At 49.6% G+C, this 19,297-nt stretch overlaps 1 protein-coding gene across 1 annotated transcript in view; it reads left to right on the top strand.

Moving 5' to 3' along the window:
- The window catches only part of LOC125947158 (uncharacterized), a 91,310-nt gene that overhangs the window by 8,106 nt on the left and 63,907 nt on the right, over positions 1 to 19,297 (top strand). Inside the window, exons 2-3 of the mRNA XM_049671539.1 lie at positions 4,734 to 4,870; positions 4,932 to 5,008. Of these exons, the coding sequence (XP_049527496.1) occupies positions 4,734 to 4,870; positions 4,932 to 5,008 (214 nt within the window). The remainder of the gene's footprint in view (positions 1 to 4,733; positions 4,871 to 4,931; positions 5,009 to 19,297) is intronic.

Here is a 19,297-nt window from a genome sequence, read left to right as displayed (position 1 = left end):
GCAGAACATGGTGTTTCCTGTTTCATCGTGGTAAGTTGTCAGTGTACTTGCTCAGGAGAAATTTAGGAGTAACTGCAAACAGCGCTGGTTCCAGATTAGGAGCTTTCGACGAGCATGCGCACAGCGCCGCTAGTTTTCATTTCGAGACTCTGCACGCAGCTAACTTACGTTGCAACTCGTTCAATTTGCTTCCAAGTTATGCATTTACTCTCACATAAACGACCGTGCTAATACGAACCATCGCTACATTTTGGAAACCTTTTGGAAGAAACTCAACTTGGTCTGATTGATTGTTTTTCACTTTTCAAGTTCTCACGTTTCGCCGGGGTTTGAGATACCCCAAGGGCAGCGAGTGTCTTTTGGGTTCCCATGCGCGGACCTTATTTCGAACACGGCGTATTGTGAACACAAAGAGCGCGAATCATGGGACACATACGACATTATCATACCAATCAGCGAACAAAAAAAAAAAGGTGTACGCCGACTCACAATACAACACTCATTTGCTTTTATCCACTGACCAGTTAAATTTACTGTTCCTAGCCTCGTCTTATCAGGGCACAATATGCGTACTTACCTTCTGAATGATGAACACAAGTTACTGTTTGTATATTGTTACGAGGCATTGCGTATGAGCAGGCCGTTAAAGGACCGCTTTGCTACGCGAAGAGAAAGAAGACGGGACATGCCGCGTGAGATGCTGTCAGCCATTCCGCAGTAGTAGCAGCCTGTAAATACTGTAATATATGATTCCGTCTCTCCCGTGTACTCGGGAATCCCCGTGATAATTTGGTGGAGGTGCGGGGTACCAGAAGCGCTGTACAAAGGAGCTCCACTGTGGTTGTCGAGTCGGGGTCTGGTCGTGGCCAGTACGACGCCTGCAACGGTCACGACAACGACGTCAACGATCGTCCTTACGCATCCTAAAGACCCAGGGACGTTCTCCGGTACGAATGAAGTTGACGTCGATGATCGGATTGCCGATTCTGAACGCATCAATAGGATCAATCGTTGGGACTCGACGCTGATGCTGGCGAACGTGCTGCTTATCTCAAAGGAACGGCACAGGTATGGTTCGAGATCCACTAGGCGGAGATTGTAAGTTGGGACACTTTCAAAGAAAAACTTAGTGCCTTATTTGGGAAACCCATGGGTCAAAAGGCAGCCAATATGAAAGAGCTATTCATCTGCGCTCGGACGTCCACTGATCCATACAAATATATCCTGCATTTAGGACGTCTTGTCTCTTTGCCGTACAGTCGACAGGGACATGGCGGAGTCGAACAACGTTGGTCACATGCTGAAGGGCATCACTTCGATCCGTCCGCGCCTACTGATGTTTGCACAGATGCTAATGGGCATGTGATCGGCGCCGTCCTCGCTCAGCACCAGCACGGCCAAACACGTGTTAGTGCATACGCCAGCTGCCTTCTCTACACGTCTGAATGGAACTATTCGATCACAGAGGGCGAGTGTCTTGAGTTAGTTTGGGTGGTCACAAATTTTCGCCCGTATTTGTACGGCCGCGCATTCTCGGTTCTCACCGACCGCCACGCTCTTTGTTGACTGTCATCGCTCAAGGACCCAACTGGTCGCCTTGGCCGCTGGACGCTAAGACTACAAGAATGTAGCTTTGAGGTTATTTATAAATCTGGCAGGCTACATCACGATGCTGATTTTCGTTCGCGCCATTCGGTGGACCCTGCTAGTCTCGCTAGCCATGACAATGATACTTAAGTGCGTTCCATATCTGATTTACGCGACATCGGCACAGACCAGCGTCGGGATGAAATACTAAAGCTCACCATTCAGTAACTCCCTTCTGCACGTTCCGACCCTTCTCTAAGCCAGTATTCCTGCGCAATGCAGTTCTATACCATCGCAACATGAAACCTGACGGGCCACATTTTTTGCTAGTTGTTCTCCGACAGCCGCGTACCACCAGTCTTCAACATCTACATGATGCTCCAACTGCGGGACACCTGGGCGTTTCACACACCAACGACCGCGTGCGACAGCGCTTCTTTTGTCCTAGCTTGTATCGTTCTGTGCGTCGATACGTTGCTGCCTGCGAGCGCTGTGAGCGTCGCAAACTTCCAGCTCTTTCACAGGCTGGCCTACTTCAACCTCTCGACATTCCACCGGAGCCCTTCTTTCGCATTGGCTTGGATTTGCTCGGACCTTTCCTTATGTCCGTATCCGGCAAAAAAAAATGGATTGTCGTCGGAACTGACTATGCGACCAGATATGGCATCACGCGCACCATGCCCTGCAGCTGCGCTACAGACGTTGCAGATTTTCTGCTCAATGCCATCATTCTTCGACACGGGGCTCTGCGCAGCTTCTTACGGATCGTGACCGCTGTAGCAAAGGTCATTGAAGAAATTGTTCGTAGCTTCTCTACTGAACATCGCCTTACGACAGCCTACCATCCACAAACCAATGGTCTTACCGAGCGGACCAACCGAACTCTCACGGATATGCTGTCCTTGTACGTCTCTAGTCATCACCGCGATTGGGACGCCACCCTATCTACGTTACTTTTGCCTAAAACTCGTCCCGGCATGACACCGTCGGCCATTCGCCGTTCTTTCTCCTGTACGGCCGCAACCCTGCGTTATCCTTCGAGATGCTCCTTCCTGCTGATCTCTCCGTACCAACTGCATATGCTCAAGACGTAATCTCTCGAGCCAGGTTGGTCACACCAGGCCATGTGCGTTTCAGGCCTCACAAAAATAGCACTACGATGACAGGAACCGCGAAGTAGAGTATCCTACTGAATATCTGGTCCTATTCTGGACGCCGTCTCAACGCCAAGGTATCTGCGAGCAGCTCCTCCCTCACTCCTCCCACCGAATACTTGCTTTTTTGACACTATGGCCAGCTTGAAAGGCTCTTTGTCTTTAAGCAATGTCATACTGGTCGCCGAGTAAGCTGGACGTATGCATGCACAGCGACACAATTTCCATTTTTTTGTCACTGAAATCTGTCACAGCGAAATAAACAAGCTGATTGGCATCTAGGACACTTCCGACGAAACACCTCGATTCTACGCCAAAATTAACAAACTTAACCATATCACCAACCGATATGATAGCCATCTTTGTTTATTTGGGCAGCATTTCCACCATATATAACTCTTATTGAGACGCTAATGTTTCGTTTAAGTGTCCTAACATTAAAGCCATTGCCCTAACGTGAACGGTATTTATAAAATCAATGGTGATGTTTGCTTCTGGATTGTATAAAACAGTCAACGCATAGCGGAACTCGGCATTTGCTGTACAGATAGCTTGTCTTGACCCGCTTCTGTGAGGTTTAGATGGTGTTCCACAGCTGCCTAGGCCTCCTTCGAACGGCAGGCTGCTCCGGGGGACGGTCTTTGCTAAGAAATCTGACGGTGTTAGGCATATCGACCATCTGCTGAACACTAGTACGGATACTGGACTTTGTGGTCTTTGTGATCGTCGTCGTTTTAGTGCACAATAAAAAATCCTCAGCACCATGCTCACCAAGATTGACAACTGTCCCCTTAAGGAAGCCAGAATTCTTGGTCCCTGGTCCCAGCTAATGTCGGCACGAACTGCTTTAAAAGCACTTGTATGCTTATCAAAAGAAACAGGACTCATTGAAAAAAAAAACTATAGAATGTGCGAACTGATGTCTTCCTTTCTTTATTAATTTTTGATCTTCTCTTGTTTTCTTATATTTTCTGCCCTTACCCCATCCCCTGGGCAGAGTGGTCACTTGACTTGTTAACCTCTCTGCCTTTCACCTCTTGTTTTCCGTCCTTCCTTTCCTTCCTTGGGCAAAAGAGAATACCTTATTACTATAAGGAAATACTTGTGGTCGGTAGTAGATTTGACACCGTATAGGATCAAAATAATAACTGTGATGATGGCTTAAATTAGAAACAATGCTTATTTTATTGCGATAGCAATTATTTGAAGACTTCAAGCGCATTTCTGCCGTCAGCGTTGCCGTCGTCGCCACCGTGAGGTTCCGTATAAAGTCCAACGGCGATAAAATCATCGTTGTGCGCCGTACGATGTGTGTGCGAGTGAAAGTGCACAAAGGTGAGCCGGCAATCGCAGCTCAACGTAGCGTACGCGAGGGAGGAAGGCAGGCTGGAAGCGCGCGGTCTTTCGCGCGCAAGGCACTGGGGCGAGGTGAGGGAGGGGGAGGGGGGGGGTGCGTTTGCTGCGTCGGCTGCTGCTCACAGCGCGGCCGCGCGGCTGCCGTATCTTGAAAGCGATCTGCGCTGTGAGCGGAGTGCGCGCAAGCGCGGACCTCATCGTCAAGGAGATCTGCAATGGGGACCAATTACATGCGCCTAGGGCCGGTAGCTTCATATGCACTGTGCTTTAGACGTTTAGTTCGCGTTGAAGCGAGACGAGAGACAGCGTGAAGGTCAGCTTGCCCGCTGCTGCTGGTGCGCTTTCTCATTCCGGTGTTCTCACAGCTAGTTCCCGGGGTCATCGAGGGAGATGTGTTCATGTTTACGTGTGCGTGCGTAGCACCGTGCTTGTCTATTTAGTTAGTAAGCGAATATTTACACCTTTACAGGGCCCATTAAACTACTATGTTTGCGTCGTATAGCTCTACTAATTTGCTATCGCAATCGATGCTTCGCCTTTCGGGCGAAACTGCGACTTTTTTAACAACATAAATATATTTTCACTTAAGGTTAGGATATATTGGTGAGAAAAATGCAGATTTTTGTAATTTTGCAGCTTTGGAAACAAAATCGTGCTATGTGGAAGTACTATACAACTGATGAAGTCGGCCTGCCATGCAGCCGGGAAGAACGTCAAAAGCTTACCGAAGATGGCGTGACGCTCACTGAGTTATATATGAAAGACGGAAAAAAGTAAGTCAGAAGAACTACCATCTCTTTGGTGAAGCATAAACTGCTCTTCTCGGTTTTACAGAACAGTTTTGGGCTCTAATAGTTGGATATTCTCTTCAAGCCCGGAAACAAGAAATTCAATGTCGGTCGTCGTAGAGGGTGAGTGATTCTTTCAGAGACTTTTTATTTCTTTAAATCATGGAAACAATATTTCCCAATTGGTTTCTTGAGCAGGTGCCCTTTTTCTCCTTGAATACTTTTTGGTTAATAAGTCGAATTGTTGAGTTCAGCAAACATGAAATTTGTTGCGCAAATTCAAACTTGCTCGAAGCAGTTGTCGCACGCGATTCGTACATACAGAATGTATCAGCTAAGTGCTATGAAAAAAAATCCCTGTATTGGTTCGTCGTTTGCTTTGAAAACGTAGCCTTCATGAAGCATAGCGGGGGATGTGAATGGCGTAGGACTTCAGTTCGGGCCAAGGCAGCGGCTGTTGCGCCTTCAGTGTAGGTACCACTAATACCTGATGGGCTCTCTTCATGGGTGAGTTCGCCAATCATGACTACTTGACGCTGCGATACAATGTAGAATTTGCGCAGTTCGTCGGGCGCAATGACTCTCATGATTACCCGAATGCTGTCGTGTATGGTTTAGGCATCGATGCTCGGGGTTATATTGCTCCATTATCATTTCCAGCGTCTTCAGTGGTGGTTTCTGATATTAATCCCAAGATCCCCTGGGTGAGGTGCGCAATAATTCGGCAAAGGGGTCTTTGCTCACACCCAAACACGAGAAACAGCATTCATATTTGTTTTTTATGTGTCGGGGAGTGCATGGTGAACTCTGGATTGTCCTACTGAATCCGGGCGGCATATTCCAAGGATAATTACTCGTGGCGCAATTATTCTTCAGATTTTGAGTAGTTGAAACAATAATATGTATTGTAAATATGTCCGGACAGATTAAGGAGAAGGGAGAGGAAGCCCAAGAAAAGTTTGGGGCTTCCGGCGTTTTCGAAGCACAATTGCGAAGGGATCACAGGAAAGGGAACATCGTGCTTGCCGACTTTATCATCATTCTCACGTTTTTTCTCTGGTAGGGCTGGCACGCCGGCTCCGCACATTGTAGCCTGAGGTTAGCTCGCCAGTCCATGGCGACATTAGTTTTTTTTTTTTTTTGACAGTTGGGTCTGCCTGTCCTCGTGGTTTGCCGGGTTTGCCGGATACAGTCAGAAGAAGTCCTTCAACCAGAGTATGGTTGCGCTGAAGGTCCCGAAGCGAGATTTGCCCAAAGTGTGAGCTAAAACTCGACTACTTCGTTAAACGTATGCCTGGCAAGGACGAAGCCACACTCGATTCACAGCAATAGCCGAGAAACACAAGCGTCAGCCTTCGAATCTGGGCCCGAATTCACAAATTCTTCTTATGCTAGAATGTTTCGTAAGAAAGAATTTTACCCAACGCGGATGCCAGACATATCATTAGTGAAGGCGGTCAGACAATGGCAAATTGAACTTGAGAAAGAAAAGCTTTGTGAATCTGGCCCCTTGCTCACGGGCGAAGCGTACGGCCGCTACTCATGCTCGTTTATCTGCCCTTATCAAAGTAATTGCACGTGCTCACCGTGTGCAATCAATATTGTTTACACAATTCGCATCGCAGGCGTAATCTCATTAGGCAAAACGTTTTGCTATAGAATCGGTAATATTCGTAAAGGTGATGCAATAGGTGCATCCCAAGCCGAGTGAAAACTTTATATATAGCAGTAATATTCGGGGGAAGAACGGACACAGAAAAAGAGCAATGTATGCTTCACAACAATCGCGTTGAACATAAATCCACCACTGCATCTTATATAGTGCCTTGGAATGGCATATATATAGCTTAACCCGGATATATCGAATCTGAAGGGGATCACAAAACAAGTTAGATAATTGGTTAGATAATTAGTGTAGGGGCGCGCCCTAAGCGCGCTCCCGATTGCAGCGCCAACAAAACGTTGCGCAAGACGCGCGAAATAAACACAGATTGCATCTCTGCGTTCGCTGTGTGCTGACGTGCGTTCCGCCGCTCGTATACAGGCGGCGTTCTATAGGCGTCGTATATCGCGACCACTATAGCTTGGTGACCCGGACATACGTACGTGATGGCTACGAACACAAGTCCCACGTCGGCGGACGACGGTACTCAACAACAACCGCAGTCAACGATGAGCAACGAGAACCATTCCCTCGCCATCGACATGGAAGCAGTCTCAAACGTCCAGGTGTGTCTCCCGCCATTTTGGCCGAAGAACCCGCACGTACGCACGTGATTCGGCCACGGCGCTGACCGGGCAAGGCGCTCACCAAGCCACGGTGCTCACCGGCCACGGCACTCACCGGCTACGGCGCCCACCAGACCACAGTACGAGCACGCCGGCCACGGTACGAGCACGCCGGCCGCGGTAGGAACACGCCGGCCATGGTACGAGTACGCTGGCCATGGTATGAGTACGCCGGCCATGGTATGAGTACGCCGGCCACGATGCGACACCGCCTCGGTGCGACGCCGGCCTCGGTGCGATGCCGGCCACGGTACGACACCGGCCACGGTGCGACACCGCTTCGGTGCGACCCCGGCCACAGTACGACACCGGCCACAGTACGACACCGGCCATGGTACGACACCGGCCTCGGTACGACACCGGCCACGGTACGACACCGGCCTCGCTATGACACCGTGATTCGTATCGTTCGGACTCCCGACTTTCACCGGGCCTCTTCAATAGCCGGGGGCCCATGTAGCAGCACCAGCAAGTGTTGTCGACGCCGTCGGCGTTTTGCCCGCGTTCGCACCGAACGCACGCGGCGTCCGTGACTTTTGCCAGTGCCTCTGGCGGCGGCTTGGAGGTTTTCGTCCAGGTGAGAATCACTCGCTACGCCCGAACTTCATGGGTTGACAAACTTCCCCTTCGCCTGCGCGGTGAATTTTTCGCCCCGGCTCCTGCCCCCGACCTGTCTTCCATGGGGGGGGAGCCTTGTAGGGGCGCGCCCTAAGCGCGCTCCCGATTGCATTGCCAACAAAGCGTTGCGCAAGACGCGCGAAATAAATACAGATTGCATCTCGGCGTTCGTTGTGTGCTGACGTGCGTCCCGCCGCTCGTATACAGGCGGCGTTCTATAGGCGTCGTATATCGTGACCACTATAATTAGATTTATAAAATATCAGGCCCTGAGGCAGCTTAAAAGCATCGGGAAAGCACAAAGTGCACTTTGAGGTCTTCGGCTTGGCGCTGCGTTCGATATATAGAATGTGCTGGTAAACGGGCGTTCTATATACACGTGCACCAGCCCTATGCATTTGCATTGAACTTTCAGGGGGATCTTACAGGTGTTCGATATAATCAATAATTCGTTATAGGTGGGTTTGATATATCCGGATTCCACTGTAAAATGTATTTGCAGGTGTCATGTACATGAATGGCATGTACGTATGACATATACTATATGGATGTGTGTGAAGACGATGCAATATATAAAAACGTGTGTTCATATCTTCTTCAACATATAAAATTTATATGATACTAACCACCTCACAAGACTGGACACAAGGAAAGAAGGATAGATACGAGCTTTCTCTATGGCATATGGATACATCTTTTAAGTGAATATACAGTGGCCATCAGGAAATTTCTGTAAAGCCCGTCCTCATCAAATACTTAATACTTCTGCAGCATCAGTACAAATGTTTTGGTCATATATGTGTAATAAATCTCCAACAATCCTGGACATCGCCTCTATTTCGGCATTTTACGCCGCGAAGCTTGCGGACCTTCCACATTGCAAATTCGTCCAATTACGCATGTAGACTAGAGCACAAAAACAGCATACTCGGATGTGCTTTGTGGTGGGTGAAAAATCTTGAAAGGCTGGCCTGCCTTCCTCTCACCTCGCATCCTCTGCCTCTGCCAGCTTTTATGTCTGATCAAATTGTCGTGCGGCTTCACCTGGTGACTGATAGAAAGGAAAACCATCCTTTTCTCACTGCACTTTTCATAACCAGAAAAGCTCATCTCTAAGGAATAAGGAAAGCTTGCAAAATGGGCATAACTGGTGCAAGCTTCAGGTTATGCAAAAGGAGGCTTCACGTCCTTAATTCTGTTTGACCACAGTTTGGAATTTCATTAGCACATTTGGCTGAATGCACCTAGTCGCTGCCAGAAACATTGGTTCCCTTTGCATAGGTGAGGGGTACACTCCTAGTACCTTTTTCTGAAGGATCGGTAGGCAATATCTGTCAAGGCAAAAATTCATCTGAAAATGGTCAATGTTCAAGAAACTGCTTCACTAAAATGCTTCATGTGGCGCGCATTAGTTTGCACAACCTTAAATAGTTCCGTTCTTTTCGCAAGCTGTATTGGTTCTATTGCTGTCACTGCTGCAAGTCCTTGTAATATTTATATACAATCATCACCGGGTCCCGTTGCAGTTTTGAACTATGGGACCATTGTCAGCATGTTTTCGACACTCTAAATAACCTCCGTTGTAGTATTCAAAAGTGATTCGTCGGTTGATTGCTGATTGATTGATTGACTGACCGATTGATTGATTGATTCATTCATTCATTAATCGATTGAAGCCTTCAACTTTCAAGTCAGGCTATGCTCCCTGGATACAGACGTTCCTTGACGTCTTTCATGTGGGCCGCCTAAATCGCGGCGAGCCTTCCCCTGAACAAAAGCATCGGGAAAGCACTTCCACGTCGGAGGAATGCATTATGGAATGCTGTGAGCACCAATAAAGAAAGCTAGCACAAGCTTAGTGCAGAAGAAGACAACACTGCTGTGACTGCAGCGTGGCAGTGACTCCCGTGACAGGAATGACTGGCCTGCTGTGTTCTTGTCTCCAAGAATTCTGTTATTATTGGCAAGCGTACATTGTTTATCATTTTCCGGAAAACGATTTTCAGCTCCCAAGAAGTGTTAAAGTCATCGCTTCGTGGAAGACGCAGTTGCATGCTTCCGAACATTCTCGAATGTTTTCGCCGATACTACGTGTTGTCTATGTTATCGCTTAACTGTGTAACCAGATTGCATGCGCGATGCCAATACCGGGGTTCATTCTAGAACCTGTACAATCATCAGTGCAGGCTCTAGAATGGAATGCATGACAAGCCTTTATAAATAGCTAAAGATTCTGCCCGTAGATAAAATTTCAAAGAACAACGACTTGTTTTCACCGCAATCATTGCACTGTCGACTGGCACAGTCGACAACGAACCTGCCTTAAGGCGTTACAGAATTGTCTCCTCGCGGTTCTCCGGCGTGCCGGGTCTATCCTGCCCAAGAACGCTGTCCACGCTTCCTCGGTTATGGAGCCGGCCACCCTATCTCTGCCGTAAGCACCCACCGCACCGGCCGGGGACGGCGTCCAAGCGTCCTCGGCGGTTCTAGGGCAGGACTCCAGCGCTGAACTCTTTCAAGACATCGGCAAGCTGAGACACGAACTCGAGCTTAAGACGAACACCTTCGCATCCATCGGCTGTTCCGCCGTTGCACCTCACACTGAGACAGCGATTCGCCCCCCCCCCCCCCCCCCCGTCTTCGACCGGCCCTGCCTGGGAACATCGTACACGCTTCCCTTGGCAAGAATACCATCGTAGGAACTATTTCGACTCCTCAGCCACCAAGGTATGATATTGATGATTCTTTGGTGGTTGAACCGGCTGCCGCGACTACCACAACGCCGCACTGTCCGTGGGCAGCGGCCGTGGTTCCTTGGGCAGCTGGACAAGCCGCCAGGCGCAGACGAGACGCTGTGATTTGCAGCAGCCCGCTTTCGTACAAATACCGCCGTCGCGGCTTTCAAGATGACGTCATCCTTTGGGCTCACGCTATCAATGCCTAGGGTGATCGTCATGCTTGGACAGATCAAGAAAGATGGCTAGTTGCGGCAAAACAACTTTGCGGTGCCGCCAACTCTTGGGACAACTGCGAAGGCATCAAGCAGGGGTCCTGGCTTGAATAAAGTAAAGCTCTGATAGCTGCATTCGGCCAGCTTGCTTATGCCTGCACGTCCTTTACATTAGCGATCATCAGCTGCAGCTCGTCGTCGTCGAAGATCGCGGCCGAGAATCAACGGTTCAGCAACAGCGGCAGCGAGTCGAGCCCTCAGCCACCACCGCATCAGTCACAGGCCTCCGGTTCGAGCAGATCCACGTCGGCGTCCTCCGCCTTCCATAGCAAACCCGGTAGCAAGCTGCATCCGCAGCGGCGTCGAAAGCAGAGGCATGCGGCGACGACGCGGGCAATCTGCAGTATTGCGACCCTTGGGACAGGGACCCAACCACCATGGCTCTGCGCTTACTGAGAGCCGAGGAGCAGCGCAACAAAAGCCCCACTCCAGCAGACGCCACCCCTGCCACAAAGGGCGTACTGTCCACCAAGGAGATGGCCCGCCAGTGGCACATCAACGAGGCGGCGTTAGACTTGCGACTCAAGCAGCAAGATCCCGACCAGGGCTTGGACCAAATGGCCCAGAGTCTTGTAATCATCATCCCTGGACTGCAGCAGCAGCCGCGTACAGGCCCCATCTACCCGATGCCGTTGTCGTTCTCGTCTTCGAGCGTGTCAGTTACACCAGGTTGCAAGGGAGGCATCAGAAGGCAGGCTTCACTGCAGAATGCCTCTTGCCCGAAGCCACCACCGCACCAGGAGAGCAGTTGCAGTACTTCGGTATCTTCTAGTATTCAACAGCAACCAGCTCCAACACCTCGTGATTCCAGCAGCAGTGGCAGTGGCAATCCTTCAGTTCCGATTCCTGGTACCAGAGATCATGGTTTGGCTTTCGAGCAAGCGTCTGCAGCCATTGACCAGAGCCATCCATTAACACTGCCGCCTATTTCCCAGAATCCCCTTGGAGCACCTGTCGGTGCTGTTACTGTTAAGCGTAGCATCCACGCAGATGTCAAGGTGCTCCCTTCTGAGTCAGTGCGGCGTATAAGGCATAGTCCACCTCAACAAATCGCAGCTTCAGATGGCTCCGACTGTGCCCTCCAGCCAGTCATTCAGAGCATCATTGTCCGTGTACAGCCTCTCAAACTCTTCCTGTGATAGTCTTAGAAAACCTGAGGAGAAGCGGCGAAGACTGGTAGCAGTCGGACCACTGACAGTAATCAACGAAGCACCCATTAAGGGAATCTCCTCAACTTGGGCTCAAATTGACAACGCTGACCGGCGGGATAATCGTCGGCGAGACCTACGACCAGCGCGTAACAGCCAGTGCCGTCCGCCAGAGAAGCTAGTGGCGCGCTGGACGGCTCACAAATGACGATTTCAATACCTGGACAAGTTGCGTGGTTCCAAGCGCGGCGGAAACTTGCAGCGTTGCCTAGGGTAAAGACGAAGTGAACTTGGCCGCGGGCGCTCGCAAGGCCGGTGATGTGAGAGAAGACGACGAGGAATATAACAGAACAGCTGGCCCAGGAACGGCTGCTGTCTCTGTGTCTCCTTTATTCCGTTACAATACCTATATTGAGTGTCAGTTGTTTTCCGGCCACAGGTTGGCCAACTTAAGTGTTAAATTCATTACTCTCACTTTCGGTACTCTGGTTCTTCTCTGTCATTACAATAAGACATATGCTGGAGGGACTTCATTCTGTAGCAGACACCCACTGTAAACAATGATTAAGCCACGAAGACCTCTGTGTCGGCATGTACTCGCGAGTTTGTTGCTGCTTGTTCCCTACTTCGGGAACGCATTGTTGCCAGAGTAGGGAACAACTACATGAGAAGGGACTATAGCAGTCCCATCCCATAACCACTGGCATTGGTTCGGCCTCTGTAGGTGCGGACGGGTCAAAGTGGGTCAAGACAGGTGGATTGGTGAGAATCGCGGTAAGGCGTGAAAGCGCGGCAGCCTGAAGTTCATCGTCATCATCATCATCAGCCTATATTTTATGTCCACTGCAGGACGAAAGCCTCTCCCTGCGATCTCCAATTACCCCTGTCTTGCGCTAGCATATTCCAACTTGCGCCTTCAGATTTCCTAACTTCATCATCCCATCTGGTTTTCTGCCGACCTCGACTGCGCTTCCCTTCTCTTGGTATACATTCTGTAACCCTAATGGTCCACCGGTTACCCATCCTACGCTTTACATGGCCAGCCCAACTCCATTTCTTCCGCTTAATGTGAACTAGAATATAGGCTATCCCCGTTTGTTCTCTGATCCACACCGCTCTCTTCCTGTATATTAACGTTAGTCCTAAGATTCTTCGTTCCATCACTCTTTGTGCGGTCCTTAACTTGTTCTCGAGCTTCTTTGTTAACCTCCAAGTTTCTGCCCCATATGTTAGCACCGGTAGAATGCAATGATTGTAGACTTTTCTTTTCAACGACAGTGGTAAGCTCCCAGTCAGGATTTGGCAATGCATGCCGTATGCACTCCAACCCAATTTTATTCTTCTGTAAATTTCTTTCTCGTGATCAGGGTCTCCCCTGAGTAACCTAACCTAGATAAACGTACTCCTTTACGGACTCTAGAGGCTGACTGGCGATCCTGAATTCTTGTTCCCTTGCCAGACTATTGAACATTATATTTCTCTTCTGCATATTGATCTTTAACCCAATTCTTACACTTTCTCGATTAAGGTCCTCAATCATTTGTTGTAATTCGTCTGCATTGTTGCTGAATAGGACAATGTCATCTGCAAACCGAAAGTTGCTGAGATATTCCCCGTTGATCCTCACTCCTAAGCCTTCCCAGTCTAAGAGCTTGAATACTTCTTCTAAGCATGCAGTGAATAACATTGGAGAGATTGTGTCTTCTTGCCTGACCCCATTCTTGATAGGTAACTTTCTACTTTTCTTGTGGACAACCAAGGTAGCTGTGGAATCCTCGTAGATGTTTGCTAAGATATATACGTATGCCTCCTGTACTCCTTGATTTCGCAATGCCTCTATGACTGCTGGTATCTCTACTGAATCAAATGCCTTTTCATAATCTATGAAGGCCATATACAGAGGTTGATAGTACTCCGCAGATTTCTCGACTACCTGATTGATGACATGGATATGATCCATCGTAGAATATCCCTTCCTGAAGCCAGCCTGTTCTCTTGGTTGGCTGAATTAAGTCAAGTGTTGCCCTATTGTATTGGAAATTCTCTTGGTGAATATTTTATACAATACTGAAAGCAAGCTAATGGGTCTATAATTCTTCAATTCTTTAACATCTCCCTTCTTATGGATTAGTATAATGTTGGCGTTCTTCCAGCTCTCTGGTACACTTGAAGTTGTGAGGCATTGCGTATAAAGGGCCGCAAGCTTTTCAAGCAAGATATATCCTCCATCTTTGATTAAATCTACTGTTATTCCATCTTCTTCAGCAGCTTTTCCCCTGGTCATGTCTTTCAAGGCCCTTCTAACTTCCGTGCTAGTTATAGAAGGAGCCTCTGTATCCGGTTCCTCACTATTTTGAATGAAAGTAGCTTGGCTGTTTTGGGCACTGTATATGTCAGTAAAGAATTCTTCCGCTGCTTTTACTATGTCATCGAAATTGCTGATGATATTACCATGCTTATCTTTCAGTGCATACATCTTGCCTTGTCCTATGCCAAGCTTTCTTCTTACTGATTTAATGCTGCGTCCATGTTTTACGGCTTCCTCAATCTTTCCCACGTTATAATTTCGAATATCCCTTACTTTTTTCTTGTTGATTAGTTCTGACAGTTCAGCGAATTCTATGTGATCTCTTGAGTTGGACATTTTCATGTTTTGTCGTTTCTTTATTAGGTCCTTTGTTTCTTGGGCCTGAAGGTAACCCCACGTAAAAGGCACGTCTTTCTTCACAAGTTCTGAAGAGTTCTATCGCGCAGCTATCGCGGTCGAGCGACAGCTGCGAAATCATTCGCGAACCGTCTGAAATAAGAACAGAGCCCCACAAATCTCGAGACGTCTTTGGCAGACTGAGGTTCAGGAAAAGACGTTACTACTCGAACCTTCTCCGGGCCGGGTTGTACGCCGGAAACATCGTCGATATGGCCTAGCACTGTAAGCTGTCGGCGCCCTAAGTGGCACTTGGATGAGTTTAATTGGAGCCCAGCCTTGCGGAAGACGTCAAGAGTAGTGCTACTCTTGTAAGTGAAAACACAAGTACGCCGTCGAGGTAACAAAGGCAAGTTGAACATTTGAAACCTTGAAGCAGACAGTCAATCATCCGCTCAAACGTGGCGGGGGCATTGCGTAGACCTAACGACATAACCGTGAATTGGTAGAGGCCATCTGGAATGACGAAAGTGGTCTTTTCATGGTCTTGATCATCTACGGAAATCTGCCAATAACCAGATCGAAGGTCTATGGACGAAAAGTATTTGCCACCGTGAAGAGAATCATGAGCGTCGTCGATTCGTGGTAAAGGATAAACGTTCCTTTTAGTGATTCGGTTTAGGTGGCGGTAATCAATGCAGAAATGACATGAGCCATTTTTCTTTTTAAGGAGCAGGACCGGATTCGCCCAAGGGCTCGATGAGGGCTCAACAATGACTTTGGCGAGCATCTTGTTAATTGCCTGCTGAATAACTTGCCGCTCTGGCGTGGACACGCGATACGGTCGGCGATGAATGGGAACAGCATCATAAGTATTTATCTGATGTATAACAAGGGACGTCTCTTCCAGTGGTCGATTGTTAGTGTCACATGTGTCGCAGTAAAAAAGCAAAAGACGATATAGGGCGGCTGCTTGGTCAGGTGTGAGGTCCGGAGCGACCATGGGACGTTGTGGGCCGTCAAGGTTTATGGCATCTTGCGGGTAACGTGGAGGATCTGGAGACGCGTCGGCTACAAAAGCAGTGACGTGGTCGTCTCTCCCTGACCGGAGCGTGTCCACCCAAAGCCTTCAGGTAACAATTGTTTCGTCAAGCCAAAATTGATTACGGGGAGGCACATACGATAAACGACAAGGGTTACGACGGAGTGTGGCACAGAGATGTCGTGCGCTAGGAGCACATCAGGAATAGGTGCGACGGCATAGTTGCCATCAACCAAGGTTGCCGTTGAGGCCCATTCGACGAAGGCTAAGGTGTTTGGAGTTAAGCGAACAAATGCTGCAGTGCAGAGGATATTTGGTTATTCGGGGCGAATGTCTGAAAGAAGAGGAAGCTCGAGGCACAGCGAACCGGCGGAACAGTCCCTGAGGGCAGAATGCGTCATCAGAAAGTCGAGCCCGAAGATTAGGTCATGAGGGCAACTGGTCAGCACAGTGAAGAAGGCTGGAACTTGGCGGCCAGCAATTGCTTTTCGAGATGTCCACATACCACTGACGGCAACAGTGGCACCATCGGCGATGTGTACGTGTAAGGCTCGAGTGGTAGCAGGGGTAAGAACGGTTTTGAGGCGACGACATAGGCTAGCGCTCATTATGGACACTGGGGCTCCAGTATCAACCGATTCCGTCAACGGAACACTATCCACATCTGCTTCAATTAGGTTTCTGTCTCTGAGGACCGTCAACGGTGGATTTGGACGGGACTAACGTGATGCAGCACTACCACGAAGAGCTGCATGGCCTAGTTTTCTGTCCGGTTCGTGGGCGAAGAAAATCCGCGTGGTTGGTGAGACGAGGAGCGACGGCGGGCGCAGCGAGGAGCGGCTGTCAGGTGCATCAGAAGTAGGGTACAGACGGCGAGGTGAACAACGGCGAACGTCGGCGTATGGCCCAGGAGCAGGAAATGATCTCCAGTATGGCGGCATCCAGGGGCTGGGGTAGTGGCGGGATGCATGACCAACTGCGTGGCAGTGGAAGCATATCAGTTTGTCATCAGGGGTTCACCATTCAGGAGGATTGCGTGGTCTCGGAGCGATGTACTGGTCATTGCAGCTTTTTACCATGAGAAGGGGTCCCAAATCAGGTCGGGAGACAGATCAGGTGGTAGGGATACCAAGGTTCGCACTTTCTTGCCGCACAACTGCCTGAATAACGGAAATGGTTTGGGGCGCTTGTTCAAAGGTACCGTCAAGTGGTCGTAGGTAAAGTGAGGCCAGATTCAGCCGCTTGATGATTTCGGCGAACGATACGCGTGACGTTCTCTTGAAATGGTCGTGTGGCGGTAAAATCGGAGCACGAGGACGTGGCAGGTGTGTTTGGGAGCCGGGAAAACTGTGCGACGAAGCGGTGGCTGTTGGCTACCTTGAAGTGGCGGCATTCCTTGACGATGGCTTCAACAGTAGAAACGTCGTTATAGACGAGCAAATTGAAGGCGTCTTCCGCGATTCCTTTTAGCATATGGCCCACGTTGTCAACCTCGGTCATGTGCTCGTCTACTTTCCGACAAAGTGCGAGCACTTCCTGAATGGAGGAGATATACGATTCGGTCGACGACGGGAACGGGTGGCAAGCTGTTTTCACGCAGCCTGTTGGCGACCTGATGGGTTTCCAAATAGGTCGCGAAGCCGCGCTTTGAAAATGTCCCAGCTGGAGAGCTCAGCCTCTTGGGTGTGAAACCAGACACGCGGTGTCCCGTCCAGATAAAAGATCACATTGGCAAGCATGTTAGTAGGGTCCCAGAGGTGGCTTCGGCTAACACGCTCATACATACTGAGCCAGTCATTGACGTCAGCACCAATTTGTGCGGAGAATGTCCCAGGATCACGGAGGCTGGGAACCATAACGAATGTTGACGTTGGCGCCGCATGTGTTGGCGGTGACGTGGTGGTTCCATCGGAAGCCATGGCGGAGAAGGCGACGGTGTGGCCGCTTCGGGCTCCGTGGCGAGGACGGGGAGCGTTCGACCTCCACCACAATGTTACGCAAAGGACGAGTCAATTAACTAGAAACGATGTACAGATTATACTTACAGCAGTGGTTGCAGCGCTGACCGGTTGCATTGACAGCGTGAGCCCAGTTCGTTCTTCCTCCTCTCTGCTCAAGTGATGGCGTCCGCGCGCCTCATTTAAACGACCAAATAGAACACGCCTGTAGCAATATAAACGCTTACGCAAGGGCTTACGATCACATACGTAGTATATAAGTTCAGGGAGTCAGCAATGCTTTTGTTACTCGGATTCCACCGATCCTACAATGACTGCCCGCATCGCATAATAACGGAAGAACGCACTCGACCCCTCCGTCATAACTCGGACCAAGTTTCAATGCGAAAAAAATGCCATAAAGCAAAAGTACAGACATGTGGCGTTACAAAATCTTCCAGCTGGCGACGACCGCATGGGTATCCAATGAAGTCTCAGCGAGGAAGAAAGAAAGCAACTACATTCTTGCGGTCGCTGTGGCCACTTGAACAAAATCACTGAGAAGGATATATACCCCTTCCCGCGTGCAGCCAACAGCTTGGACCGCCTCAGCAGTTTAATATATTTTTCGTCGACCTGCCCTAACACAGGCTACTGCCAAATCAACGTCGGCGACAGGGATAGAGAGAGGGCCACATTTATCGCACCGGATTACCTTTATCAGTTCATAGCTCACGGAGAAGCCATTTGCTTTCTGCTCCACGCCCGCTACTTTCCAGCTACTAATGCACCCGATAACTGACCTGAAATTACAGACCTGCTTAGTGTACCTTTATTACATCGCCATCATAGTCTCAAACTACAATGACCAATTAAGCGTCTTGGGATAATACTAGAGGCCATCACGGTCATCTGGGCTGTCCTTGAAGCCGGAAAGGTGCGCTTTCCTTGCGAACACTTTGTGGAGCTGATTTGTCAGTACAACGTACGGTCACAGTTGCCTAGCTCACCTAATTGAACTCATTAACTTCTCGTATTTCACAGTGAATATAGAAACGTGTACGCGTTTCATTATTCACTGTGACAAAAAATATCATCAGCCCCTCCCCTGTCGAGGAAAGGGGGGTAACTAAAGCTTGTCGTGTGCTTCTTCGGTGTTCCTCGGAAGGAATTGCACTGACGAGGATCACGTTGTGCTGGAACCACTACTGGTTATACGCACTGCAGCTGGCTCCCAAGCTCCGCTTGAGAAACTTGCGTTGAACCCTGGCCGTCGCACCGAGGAAGCTGGCGCTAGCATTGCCGAGGCGTGCACCACCGTTGTCGAGTTCCTGGACGGCAAGACGACGCTGGCGTTTGGCCTCAACATCCCGCTCCCGCAACACGGCGTTGGTGGCTCTTGGCGGACGTTTGTCCTCAATATCACGCTCCCGCAACTCGGGGTGCGCGGCTCTTCGATGACGTTTGGCGAGGGCTTCGGAAGTCCTCACGCTAGAATCGGCCCGTCGACGACGAGCTCTTTCCCAAGCGAGTTTGCGGCGCCATTGCTGAAACCCAGCCTGCTCCTCGGCGGAACACGCCCCGCGTAAGCCTTCCTATTCGGTCGCGGAAACTGAGCTGAGGCGAGGGAAGCCCATTGGTGGGTGCGCCAACCCGCTTTTCCTTTCATTTCCCTCCCCGCGACACACCAAATCACCCTGATTGGTCACGCGTGTCACGTGATC

The sequence above is a fragment of the Dermacentor silvarum genome, chromosome 7, assembly GCF_013339745.2.
Source record: "Dermacentor silvarum isolate Dsil-2018 chromosome 7, BIME_Dsil_1.4, whole genome shotgun sequence".
Lineage (NCBI taxonomy): Eukaryota > Metazoa > Arthropoda > Arachnida > Ixodida > Ixodidae > Dermacentor > Dermacentor silvarum.
This window is presented reverse-complemented; position numbering and strand designations above follow the sequence as displayed.